This window comes from Chiloscyllium punctatum, unplaced genomic scaffold, assembly GCF_047496795.1.
Source record: "Chiloscyllium punctatum isolate Juve2018m unplaced genomic scaffold, sChiPun1.3 scaffold_1221, whole genome shotgun sequence".
NCBI classification, from domain to species: domain Eukaryota; kingdom Metazoa; phylum Chordata; class Chondrichthyes; order Orectolobiformes; family Hemiscylliidae; genus Chiloscyllium; species Chiloscyllium punctatum.
The window spans coordinates 23,996-39,503 of record NW_027310955.1 but is presented as its reverse complement, the minus strand read 5'-3'; the positions used below and the strand labels follow the sequence as shown (position 1 = coordinate 39,503).

Here is a 15,508-nt window from a genome sequence, read left to right as displayed (position 1 = left end):
GCAGAGAGAGGAGAGACAGAGAGAGAGACAGCAGAGAGAGAGAGAGAGGACAGAGAGAGACAGAGAGAGCGAGAGAGAGAGAGAGAGCGAGAGACAGAAAGGAAGGGGGAGAGAGAGAGACAGAGACTGAGAGGTGGACGCAGAGTGAAAGAGAGATACAGAGGCAGAGAGACAGAGAGAGTGGGACAGTGAGAGAGAGAGACAGAGAGAAAGAGAGACAGACAGAGAGAGAGAGATGAGAGAGAGAGAGACAAAGAGAGAGAGAGTGGGAGAGAGATGAGAGAGAGAGACAAAGAGAGAGAGAGATGGAGTGGGAGAGATAGAGGGGGAGAGGGAAACAGAGAGAGAGTGGGAGAGAGAGGGACAGAGAGAGAGACAGAGACTGAGAGGTGGAGGCAGAGTGAAAGAGATACAGAGGCAGAGAGACAGAGAGAGTGGGACAGTGAGTGAGAGAGAGACACACACAAAGAGAGACAGAGAGAGGGAGAGAGAAACAGAGAGAGAGACAAAAAGGGAGATAGAGACAGAGAGAGAGAGGAAGAGATAGAGGGGGAGAGAGAGACAGAGAGAGAGATAGAGTGACTTAGGGTGAACGAGGCAGAGAGAGAGACAGAGACAGAGAGAGAGAGAGAGAGAGAGAGAGACAGATAGAGTGAGATAGGGTGAACGAGAGAGAGAGACATTTAGACAGAGAGAGAGAGATAGAGTGAGAGAAAGAGACAAAGAGAGAGAGACAGAGAGAGAGAGTGGGAGAGAGATGAGAGAGAGAGACACAGAGAGAGAGAGTGGGAGAGAGAGAGAGAGACAGAGAGAGCGAGGAAGAGATAGAGGGGGAGAGAGACAGAGAGTGAGATAGGGTGAACGAGGCAGAGAGAGAGAGACAGATAGCGTGAGATATGGTGAACGAGAGAAAGACAGTTAGACAGAGAGAGAGAGACATAGAGAGAGATAGAGTGAGATAGGGTGAACGAGACAGAGAGAGAGAGAGACAGTTAGACAGACAGAGAGAGAGATAGAGTGAGAGAGGGTGAACGAGACAGAGAGAGAGAGACAGTTAGACAGAGAGAGAGAGAGAGAGGCAGTCCCTTAGAAGGGGGGGATGTGGGTGGAAGGTGCAGTGATGCCTGTGGGAGACCGACAGACTCAGGGACGGATCTGTCAGGAGCAGGGGACAGACAGGGAGAGTGGGTTGCACAGCGTGACCTTGAAGAGGGGTGGGGGGGGGGGGATGGTGTCAGGTATCCCAGGAATCTGCGAGGACGGACAGAGAGGGAGCCAAGCCCAGGGAAACGAGAGATTGGCACACTCAGGGGAAAACTATAAACTGATGACAGACGCCCAAGCAGTCACAAGATGGAGGAATGTGGAGGAGGGGGATGGGGGGGGGGGGGGGAGGATGTCTGGGCAGGAGTCACGTACAGAGGTAGCAGCGTGTGGGATCCCACAGAGATCACCGTCAACACAGAGAGAGCTGGGATGCTCAGCTCCGAGAGTATATCCATCTCCCTCCGACCGTGCAGTGCTCCCTCAGTACTGGGCACCGGGAGGGAGGGAGGGGAGGGAGGGAGTGTGGGCCTGGATTATGGAGCTCAAGGCCTAGAGTATATCCATCTCCCTCCGACAGTGCGGCCCTCCCTCAGTACTGGGCACCGGGAGGGAGGGAGGGAGGGAGGGAGTGTGGGCCTGGATTATGGAGCTCAAGGCCTAGAGTATATCCATCTCCCTCCGACAGTGCGGCCCTCCCTCAGTACTGGGCACCGGGAGGGAGGGAGGGAGGGAGTGTGGGCCTGGATTATGGAGCTCAAGGCCTAGAGTATATCCATCTCCCTCCGACAGTGCGGCCCTCCCTCAGTACTGGGCACCGGGAGGGAGGGAGGGAGGGAGGGAGTGTGGGCCTGGATTATGGAGCTCAAGGCCTAGAGTATATCCATCTCCCTCCGACAGTGCGGCCCTCCCTCAGTACTGGGCACCGGGAGGGAGGGAGGGAGTGTGGGCCTGGATTATGGAGCTCAAGGCCTAGAGTATATCCATCTCCCTCCGACAGTGCGGCACTCCCTCAGTACTGGGCACCGGGAGGGAGGGAGGGAGGGAGTGTGGGCCTGGATTATGGAGCTCAAGGCCTAGAGTATATCCATCTCCCTCCGACAGTGCGGCCCTCCCTCAGTACTGGGCACCGGGAGGGAGGGAGGGAGGGAGGGAGTGTGGGCCTGGATTATGGAGCTCAAGGCCTAGAGTATATCCATCTCCCTCCGACAGTGCGGCCCTCCCTCAGTACTGGGCACCGGGAGGGAGGGAGTGTGGGCCTGGATTATGGAGCTCAAGGCCTAGAGTATATCCATCTCCCTCCGACAGTGCGGCCCTCCCTCAGTACTGGGCACCGGGAGGGAGGGAGTGTGGGCCTGGATTATGGAGCTCAAGGCCTAGAGTATATCCATCTCCCTCCGACAGTGCGGCCCTCCCTCAGTACTGGGCACCGGGAGGGAGGGAGTGTGGGCCTGGATTATGGAGCTCAAGGCCTAGAGTATATCCATCTCCCTCCGACAGTGCGGGCCTCCCTCAGTACTGGGCACCGGGAGGGAGGGAGGGAGTGTGGGCCTGGATTATGGAGCTCAAGGCCTAGAGTATATCCATCTCCCTCCGACAGTGCGGCCCTCCCTCAGTACTGGGCTCCGGGAGGGAGGGAGGGAGTGTGGGCCTGGATTATGGAGCTCAAGGCCTAGAGTGTATCCATCTCCCTCCGACAGTGCGGCCCTCCCTCAGTACTGGGCACCGGGAGGGAGGGAGGGAGGGAGTGTGGGCCTGGATTATGGAGCTCAAGGCCTAGAGTGTATCCATCTCCCTCTGACAGTCCGGCCCTCCCTCAGTACTGACGCGATCCTTACTCTCACAGAGACATGGAAAAGACAATGGTGGCAGTGAAAAGTGACGGGATCCAGAGAGGGCTCATCGGAGAAATTATTCATCGTCTGGAAAAGAAGGGGTTTAAACTCATCGCGATGAAAATGGTGAAGGTGTGTTTAACGCACACACACACCTCACTGATATACCCCACACCCCTCACTGATATAACCCACACCCCTCACTGATATACCCCACACCCCTCACTGATATACCCCACACCCCTCACTGATATACCCCACACCCCTCACTGATATACCCCACACCCCTCACTATAATACCCTGATATACCCCACACCCCTCACTGTAACACACTGATATACCCCACACCCCTCACTGTAACACACTGATATACCCCACACCCCTCACTGTAACACACTGATTTACCCCACACCCCTCACTGTAACACACTGATATACCCCACACCCCTCACTGTAACACACTGATATACCCCACACCCCTCACTGTAACACCCTGATATTCACCACACCCCTCACTGTAACACCCTGATATACCCCACACCCCTCACTGTAACACACTGATATACCCCACACCCCTCACTGATATACCCCACACCCCTCACTGTAACACACTGATATACCCCACACCCCTCACTGATATACCCCACACCCCTCACTGTGACACACTGATATACCCCACACCCCTCACTGATATACCCCACACCCCTCACTGTAACACACTGATATACCCCACACCCCTCACTGATATACCCCACAACCCTCACTGATATACCCCACACCCCTCACTGATATATCCCACACCCCTCACTGTAACACACTGATATACCCCACACCCCTCACCGTAACACACTGATATACCCCACACCCCTCACTGTAACACACTGATATACCCCACACCCCTCACTGATATATCCCACACCCCTCACTGTAACACACTGATATACCCCACACCCCTCACTGTGACACACTGATATACCCCACACCCCTCACTGTGACACACTGATATACCCCACACCCCTCACTGTAACACACTGATATACCCCACACCCCTCACTGTGACACACTGATATACCCCACACCCCTCACTGTAACACACTGATATACCCCACACCCCTCACTGATATACCCCACACCCCTCACTGATATACCCCACACCCCTCACTGATATATCCCACACCCCTCACTGTAACACACTGATATACCCCACACCCCTCACTGTGACACGCTGATATACCCCACACCCCTCACTGTGACACACTGATATATCCCACACCCCTCACCGTAACACACTGATATACCCCACACCCCTCACTGATATATCCCACACCCCTCACTGTAACACACTGATATACCCCACACCCCTCACTGTGACACACTGATATACCCCACACCCCTCACTGTAACACACTGATATACCCCACACCCCTCACTGTAACACACTGATATACCCCACACCCCTCACTGTGACACACTGATATACCCCACACCCCTCACTGTAACACACTGATATACCCCACACCCCTCACTGTGACACACTGATATACCCCACACCCCTCACTGTAACACACTGATATACCCCACACCCCTCACTGATATACCCCACACCCCTCACTGATATACCCCACACCCCTCACTGATATATCCCACACCCCTCACTGTAACACACTGATATACCCCACACCCCTCACTGTGACACGCTGATATACCCCACACCCCTCACTGTGACACACTGATATATCCCACACCCCTCACCGTAACACACTGATATACCCCACACCCCTCACTGTAACACCCTGATATACCCCACACCCCTCACTGTGACACACTGATATACCCCACACCCCTCACTGTAACACACTGATATACCCCAAACCCCTCACTGTAACACCCTGATATACCCCACACCCCTCACTGTAACACACTGATATACCCCACACCCCTCACTGTAACACCCTGATATACCCCACACCCCTCACTGTGACACACTGATATACCCCACACCCCTCACTGTAACACCCTGATATACCCCACACCCCTCACTGTGACACACTGATATACCCCACACCCCTCACTGGAACACACTGATATACCCCACACCCCTCACTGTTATACCCCACACCCCTCACAGTGACACACCGATATACCCCACACCCCTCACTGTGACACACTGATATACCCCACACTCCTCACTGATATACCCCACACCCCTCACTGTAACACACTGATATATCCCACACCCCTCACTGTAACACACTGATATACCCCACACCCCTCACTGTAACACACTGATATATCCCACACCCCTCACTGTAACACACTGATATACCCCACACCCCTCACTGTGACACACTGATATACCCCACACCTCTCACTGATATACCCCACACCCCTCACTGTAACACACTCATATACCCCACACCCCTCACTGTAACACACTGATATATCCCACAACCCTCACTGTAACACACTGATATACCCCACACCCCTCACTATAACACACTGATATACCCCACACCCCTCACTGTAACACAATGATATACCCCACACCCCTCACTGTAACACACTGATATACCCCACACCCCTCACTGTAACACACTGATATACCCCACACCCCTCACTGTAACACCCTGATATACCCCACACCCCTCACTGTAACACACTGATATACCCCACACCCCTCACTGTAACACACTGATATACCCCACACCCCTCACTGTAACACACTGATATACCCCACGCCCCTCACTGATATACCCCACACCCCTCACTGTAACACACTGATATACCCCACACCCATCACTGATATACCCCACACCCCTCACTGATATACCCCACACCCCTCACTGTAACACACTGATATACCCCACACCCCTCACTGATATACCCCACACCCCTCACTGTAACACACTGATATACCCCACACCCCTCACTGTAACACACTGATATACCCCACACCCCTCACTGTAACACACTAATATACCCCACACCCCTCACTGTATCACACTGATATACGCCACACCCCTCACTATAACACACTGATATACCCCACACCCCTCACTGTAACACACTGATATACCCCACACCCCTCACTGTGACACACTGATATACCCCACACCCCTCACTGTAACACACTGATATACCCCACACCCCTCACTGATATACCGCACACCCCTCACTGTGACACACCGATATACCCCACACCCCTCACTGATATACCCCACACCCCTCACTGTGACACACTGATATATCCCACACCCCTCACTGATATACCCCACACCCTTCACTGTAACACACTGATATATCCTCACACCCCTCACTGATATACCCCACACCCCTCACTGTAACACACTGATATACCCCACACCCCTCACTGATATACCCCACACCCCTCACTGCGACACACCGATATACCCCACACCCCTCACTGTAACACACTGATATATCCCACACCCCTCACTGATATACCCCACACCCCTCAATGTAACACACTGATATATCCTCACACCCCTCACTGTGACACACTGATATACCCCACACCCCTCACTGATATACCCCACACCCCTCACTGATATACCCCACACCCCTCACTATAATACCCTGATATACCCCACACCCCTCACTGTAACACACTGATATACCCCACACCCCTCACTGTAACACACTGATATACCCCGCATCCCTCACTGTAACACACTGATATACCCCACACCCCTCACTGTGACACGCTGATATACCCCACACCCCTCACTGATATACCCCACACCCCTCACTGTAACACACTGATATACCCCACATCCCTCACTGTAACACACTGATATACCCCACACCCCTCCCTGTAACACCCTGATATACCCCACACCCCTCACTGTAACACACTGATATACCCCACACCCCTCACTGTAACACACTGATATATCCCACACCCCTCACTGTAACACACTGATATACCCCACACCCCTCACCGTAACACACTGATATACCCCACACCCCTCACTGTAACACACTGATATACCCCACACCCCTCACCGTAACACACTGATATACCCCACACCCCTCACTGTAACACCCTGATATACCCCACACCCCTCACTGTAACACCCTGATATACCCCACACACCTCACTGTAACACCCTGATATTCACCACACCCCTCACTGTAACACCCTGATATACCCCACACCCCTCACTGTAACACACTGATATACCCCACACCCCTCACTGTGACACACTGATATACCCCACACCCCTCACTGTAACACACTGATATACTCCACACCCCTCACTGTAACACACTGATATACCCCACACCCCTCACTATAACACACTGATATACCCCACACCCCTCACTGTGACACACTGATTTGCCCCACACACCTCACTGTAACACCCTGATATTCACCACACCCCTCACTGTGACACACTGATATACCCCACACCCCTCACTGTAACACACTGATATACCCCACACCCCTCACTGATATACCCCACACCCCTCACTGATATACCCCACACCCCTCACTGATATATCCCACACCCCTCACTGTAACACACTGATATACCCCACACCCCTCACTGTGACACGCTGATATACCCCACACCCCTCACTGTGACACACTGATATATCCCACACCCCTCACCGTAACACACTGATATACCCCACACCCCTCACTGTAACACCCTGATATACCCCACACCCCTCACTGTGACACACTGATATACCCCACACCCCTCACTGTAACACACTGATATACCCCACACCCCTCACTGTAACACCCTGATATACCCCACACCCCTCACTGTAACACACTGATATACCCCACACGCCTCACTGTAACACACTGATATACCCCACACCCCTCACTGTAACACCCTGATATACCCCACACCCCTCACTGTGACACACTGATATACCCCACACCCCTCACTGTAACACCCTGATATACCCCACACCCCTCACTGTGACACACTGATATACCCCACACCCCTCACTGGAACACACTGATATACCCCACACCCCTCACTGTTATACCCCACACCCCTCACAGTGACTCACCGATATACCCCACACCCCTCACTGTGACACACTGATATACCCCACACTCCTCACTGATATACCCCACACCCCTCACTGTAACACACTGATATATCCCACACCCCTCACTGTAACACACTGATATACCCCACACCCCTCACTGTAACACACTGATATATCCCACACCCCTCACTGTAACACACTGATATACCCCACACCCCTCACTGTGACACACTGATATACCCCACACCTCTCACTGATATACCCCACACCCCTCACTGTAACACACTCATATACCCCACACCCCTCACTGTAACACACTGATATATCCCACAACCCTCACTGTAACACACTGATATACCCCACACCCCTCACTATAACACACTGATATACCCCACACCCCTCACTGTAACACAATGATATACCCCACACCCCTCACTGATATACCCCACACCCCTCACTGTAACACACTGATGTACCCCACACCCCTCACTGATATACCCCACACCCCTCACTGATATACCCCACACCCCTCACTGATATATCCCACACCCCTCACTGTAACACACTGATATACCCCACACCCCTCACTGTGACACGCTGATATACCCCACACCCCTCACTGTGACACACTGATATATCCCACACCCCTCACCGTAACACACTGATATACCCCACACCCCTCACTGTAACACCCTAATATACCCCACACCCCTCACTGTGACACACTGATATACCCCACACCCCTCACTGTAACACACTGATATACCCCACACCCCTCACTGTAACACCCTGATATACCCCACACCCCTCACTGTAACACACTGATATACCCCACACCCCTCACTGTAACACACTGATATACCCCACACCCCTCACTGTAACACCCTGATATACCCCACACCCCTCACTGTGACACACTGATATACCCCACACCCCTCACTGTAACACCCTGATATACCCCACACCCCTCACTGTGACACACTGATATACCCCACACCCCTCACTGGAACACACTGATATACCCCACACCCCTCACTGTTATACCCCACACCCCTCACAGTGACTCACCGATATACCCCACACCCCTCACTGTGACACACTGATATACCCCACACTCCTCACTGATATACCCCACACCCCTCACTGTAACACACTGATATATCCCACACCCCTCACTGTAACACACTGATATACCCCACACCCCTCACTGTAACACACTGATATATCCCACACCCCTCACTGTAACACACTGATATACCCCACACCCCTCACTGTGACACACTGATATACCCCACACCTCTCACTGATATACCCCACACCCCTCACTGTAACACACTGATATACCCCACACCCCTCACTATAACACACTGATATACCCCACACCCCTCACTGTAACACAATGATATACCCCACACCCCTCACTGATATACCCCACACCCCTCACTGTAACACACTGATATACCCCACACCCATCACTGATATACCCCACACCCCTCACTGATATACCCCACACCCCTCACTGTAACACACTGATATACCCCACACCCCTCACTGAAATACCCCACACCCCTCACTGTAACACACTGATATACCCCACACCCCTCACTGTAACACACTAATATACCCCACACCCCTCACTGTAACACACTGATATATGCCACACCCCTCACTATAATACACTGATATACCCCACACCCCTCACTGTAACACACTGATATACCCCACACCCCTCACTGTGACACACTGATATACCCCACACCCCTCACTGTAACACACTGATATACCCCACACCCCTCACTGATATACCGCACACCCCTCACTGTGACACACCGATATACCCCACACCCCTCACTGATATACCCTACACCCCTCACTGTGACACACTGATATATCCCACACCCCTCACTGATATACCCCACACCCTTCACTGTAACACACTGATATATCCTCACACCCCTCACTGATATACCCCACACCCCTCACTGTAACACACTGATATACCCCACACCCCTCACTGATATACCCCACACCCCTCACTGTAACACACTGATATACCCCACACCCCTCACTGTAACACACTGATATACCCCACACCCCTCACTGTAACACACTAATATACCCCACACCCCTCACTGTGACACACTGATATACGCCACACCCCTCACTATAACGCACTGATATACCCCACACCCCTCACTGTAACACACTGATATACCCCACACCCCTCACTGTGACACACTGATATACCCCACACCCCTCACTGTAACACACTGATATACCCCACACCCCTCACTGATATACCGCACACCCCTCACTGTAACACACTGATGTACCCCACACCCCTCACTGATATACCCCACACCCCTCACTGATATACCCCACACCCCTCACTGATATATCCCACACCCCTCACTGTAACACACTGATATACCCCACACCCCTCACTGTGACACGCTGATATACCCCACACCCCTCACTGTGACACACTGATATATCCCACACCCCTCACCGTAACACACTGATATACCCCACACCCCTCACTGTAACACCCTAATATACCCCACACCCCTCACTGTGACACACTGATATACCCCACACCCCTCACTGTAACACACTGATATACCCCACACCCCTCACTGTAACACCCTGATATACCCCACACCCCTCACTGTAACACACTGATATACCCCACACCCCTCACTGTAACACACTGATATACCCCACACCCCTCACTGTAACACCCTGATATACCCCACACCCCTCACTGTGACACACTGATATACCCCACACCCCTCACTGTAACACCCTGATATACCCCACACCCCTCACTGTGACACACTGATATACCCCACACCCCTCACTGTAACACCCTGATATACCCCACACCCCTCACTGTGACACACTGATATACCCCACACCCCTCACTGGAACACACTGATATACCCCACACCCCTCACTGTTATACCCCACACCCCTCACAGTGACTCACCGATATACCCCACACCCCTCACTGTGACACACTGATATACCCCACACTCCTCACTGATATACCCCACACCCCTCACTGTAACACACTGATATATCCCACACCCCTCACTGTAACACACTGATATACCCCACACCCCTCACTGTAACACACTGATATATCCCACACCCCTCACTGTAACACACTGATATACCCCACACCCCTCACTGTGACACACTGATATACCCCACACCTCTCACTGATATACCCCACACCCCTCACTGTAACACACTGATATACCCCACACCCCTCACTATAACACACTGATATACCCCACACCCCTCACTGTAACACAATGATATACCCCACACCCCTCACTGATATACCCCACACCCCTCACTGTAACACACTGATATACCCCACACCCATCACTGATATACCCCACACCCCTCACTGATATACCCCACACCCCTCACTGTAACACACTGATATACCCCACACCCCTCACTGAAATACCCCACACCCCTCACTGTAACACACTGATATACCCCACACCCCTCACTGTAACACACTAATATACCCCACACCCCTCACTGTAACACACTGATATATGCCACACCCCTCACTATAATACACTGATATACCCCACACCCCTCACTGTAACACACTGATATACCCCACACCCCTCACTGTGACACACTGATATACCCCACACCCCTCACTGTAACACACTGATATACCCCACACCCCTCACTGATATACCGCACACCCCTCACTGTGACACACCGATATACCCCACACCCCTCACTGATATACCCTACACCCCTCACTGTGACACACTGATATATCCCACACCCCTCACTGATATACCCCACACCCTTCACTGTAACACACTGATATATCCTCACACCCCTCACTGATATACCCCACACCCCTCACTGTAACACACTGATATACCCCACACCCCTCACTGATATACCCCACACCCCTCACTGTAACACACTGATATACCCCACACCCCTCACTGTAACACACTGATATACCCCACACCCCTCACTGTAACACACTAATATACCCCACACCCCTCACTGTGACACACTGATATACGCCACACCCCTCACTATAACGCACTGATATACCCCACACCCCTCACTGTAACACACTGATATACCCCACACCCCTCACTGTGACACACTGATATACCCCACACCCCTCACTGTAACACACTGATATACCCCACACCCCTCACTGATATACCGCACACCCCTCACTGTGACACACCGATATACCCCACACCCCTCACTGATATACCCCACACCCCTCACTGTGACACACTGATATATCCCACACCCCTCACTGATATACCCCACACCCTTCACTGTAACACACTGATATATCCTCACACCCCTCACTGATATACCCCACACCCCTCACTGTAACACACTGATATACCCCACACCCCTCACTGTAACACCCTGATATACCCCACACCCCTCACTGTAACACACTGATATACCCCACACGCCTCACTGTAACACACTGATATACCCCACACCCCTCACTGTAACACCCTGATATACCCCACACCCCTCACTGTGACACACTGATATACCCCACACCCCTCACTGTAACACCCTGATATACCCCACACCCCTCACTGTGACACACTGATATACCCCACACCCCTCACTGGAACACACTGATATACCCCACACCCCTCACTGTTATACCCCACACCCCTCACAGTGACTCACCGATATACCCCACACCCCTCACTGTGACACACTGATATACCCCACACTCCTCACTGATATACCCCACACCCCTCACTGTAACACACTGATATATCCCACACCCCTCACTGTAACACACTGATATACCCCACACCCCTCACTGTAACACACTGATATATCCCACACCCCTCACTGTAACACACTGATATACCCCACACCCCTCACTGTGACACACTGATATACCCCACACCTCTCACTGATATACCCCACACCCCTCACTGTAACACACTCATATACCCCACACCCCTCACTGTAACACACTGATATATCCCACAACCCTCACTGTAACACACTGATATACCCCACACCCCTCACTATAACACACTGATATACCCCACACCCCTCACTGTAACACAATGATATACCCCACACCCCTCACTGATATACCCCACACCCCTCACTGTAACACACTGATGTACCCCACACCCCTCACTGATATACCCCACACCCCTCACTGATATACCCCACACCCCTCACTGATATATCCCACACCCCTCACTGTAACACACTGATATACCCCACACCCCTCACTGTGACACGCTGATATACCCCACACCCCTCACTGTGACACACTGATATATCCCACACCCCTCACCGTAACACACTGATATACCCCACACCCCTCACTGTAACACCCTAATATACCCCACACCCCTCACTGTGACACACTGATATACCCCACACCCCTCACTGTAACACACTGATATACCCCACACCCCTCACTGTAACACCCTGATATACCCCACACCCCTCACTGTAACACACTGATATACCCCACACCCCTCACTGTAACACACTGATATACCCCACACCCCTCACTGTAACACCCTGATATACCCCACACCCCTCACTGTGACACACTGATATACCCCACACCCCTCACTGTAACACCCTGATATACCCCACACCCCTCACTGTGACACACTGATATACCCCACACCCCTCACTGGAACACACTGATATACCCCACACCCCTCACTGTTATACCCCACACCCCTCACAGTGACTCACCGATATACCCCACACCCCTCACTGTGACACACTGATATACCCCACACTCCTCACTGATATACCCCACACCCCTCACTGTAACACACTGATATATCCCACACCCCTCACTGTAACACACTGATATACCCCACACCCCTCACTGTAACACACTGATATATCCCACACCCCTCACTGTAACACACTGATATACCCCACACCCCTCACTGTGACACACTGATATACCCCACACCTCTCACTGATATACCCCACACCCCTCACTGTAACACACTGATATACCCCACACCCCTCACTATAACACACTGATATACCCCACACCCCTCACTGTAACACAATGATATACCCCACACCCCTCACTGATATACCCCACACCCCTCACTGTAACACACTGATATACCCCACACCCATCACTGATATACCCCACACCCCTCACTGATATACCCCACACCCCTCACTGTAACACACTGATATACCCCACACCCCTCACTGAAATACCCCACACCCCTCACTGTAACACACTGATATACCCCACACCCCTCACTGTAACACACTAATATACCCCACACCCCTCACTGTAACACACTGATATATGCCACACCCCTCACTATAATACACTGATATACCCCACACCCCTCACTGTAACACACTGATATACCCCACACCCCTCACTGTGACACACTGATATACCCCACACCCCTCACTGTAACACACTGATATACCCCACACCCCTCACTGATATACCGCACACCCCTCACTGTGACACACCGATATACCCCACACCCCTCACTGATATACCCTACACCCCTCACTGTGACACACTGATATATCCCACACCCCTCACTGATATACCCCACACCCTTCACTGTAACACACTGATATATCCTCACACCCCTCACTGATATACCCCACACCCCTCACTGTAACACACTGATATATGCCACACCCCTCACTATAATACACTGATATACCCCACACCCCTCACTGTAACACACTGATATACCCCACACCCCTCACTGTGACACACTGATATACCCCACACCCCTCACTGTAACACACTGATATACCCCACACCCCTCACTGATATACCGCACACCCCTCACTGTGACACACCGATATACCCCACACCCCTCACTGATATACCCTACACCCCTCACTGTGACACACTGATATATCCCACACCCCTCACTGATATACCCCACACCCTTCACTGTAACACACTGATATATCCTCACACCCCTCACTGATATACCCCACACCCCTCACTGTAACACACTGATATACCCCACACCCCTCACTGATATACCCCACACCCCTCACTGTAACACACTGATATACCCCACACCCCTCACTGTAACACACTGATATACCCCACACCCCTCACTGTAACACACTAATATACCCCACACCCCTCACTGTGACACACTGATATACGCCACACCCCTCACTATAACGCACTGATATACCCCACACCCCTCACTGTAACACACTGATATACCCCACACCCCTCACTGTGACACACTGATATACCCCACACCCCTCACTGTAACACACTGATATACCCCACAATATACCCCACACCCCTCACTGTGACACACTGATATATCCCACACCCCTCACTGATATACCCCACACCCTTCACTGTAACACACTGATATATCCTCACACCCCTCACTGATATACCCCACACCCCTCACTGTAACACACTGATATACCCCACACCCCTCACTGATATACCCCACACCCCTCACTGCGACACACCGATATACCCCACACCCCTCACTGTAACACACTGATATATCCCACACCCCTCACTGATATACCCCACACCC

At 52.2% G+C, this 15,508-nt stretch overlaps 1 protein-coding gene across 1 annotated transcript in view; it reads left to right on the top strand.

The window, feature by feature from the left end:
- The first annotated feature begins 2,855 nt into the window (after window positions 1–2,855).
- Window positions 2,856–15,508, top strand: part of LOC140474845 (nucleoside diphosphate kinase B-like) — a 34,551-nt gene continuing 21,898 nt past the window's right edge. Inside the window, exon 1 of the mRNA XM_072567734.1 lies at window positions 2,856–3,011. Within this exon, the coding sequence (XP_072423835.1) occupies window positions 2,895–3,011 (117 nt within the window). The 5' untranslated portion in view covers window positions 2,856–2,894. The remainder of the gene's footprint in view (window positions 3,012–15,508) is intronic.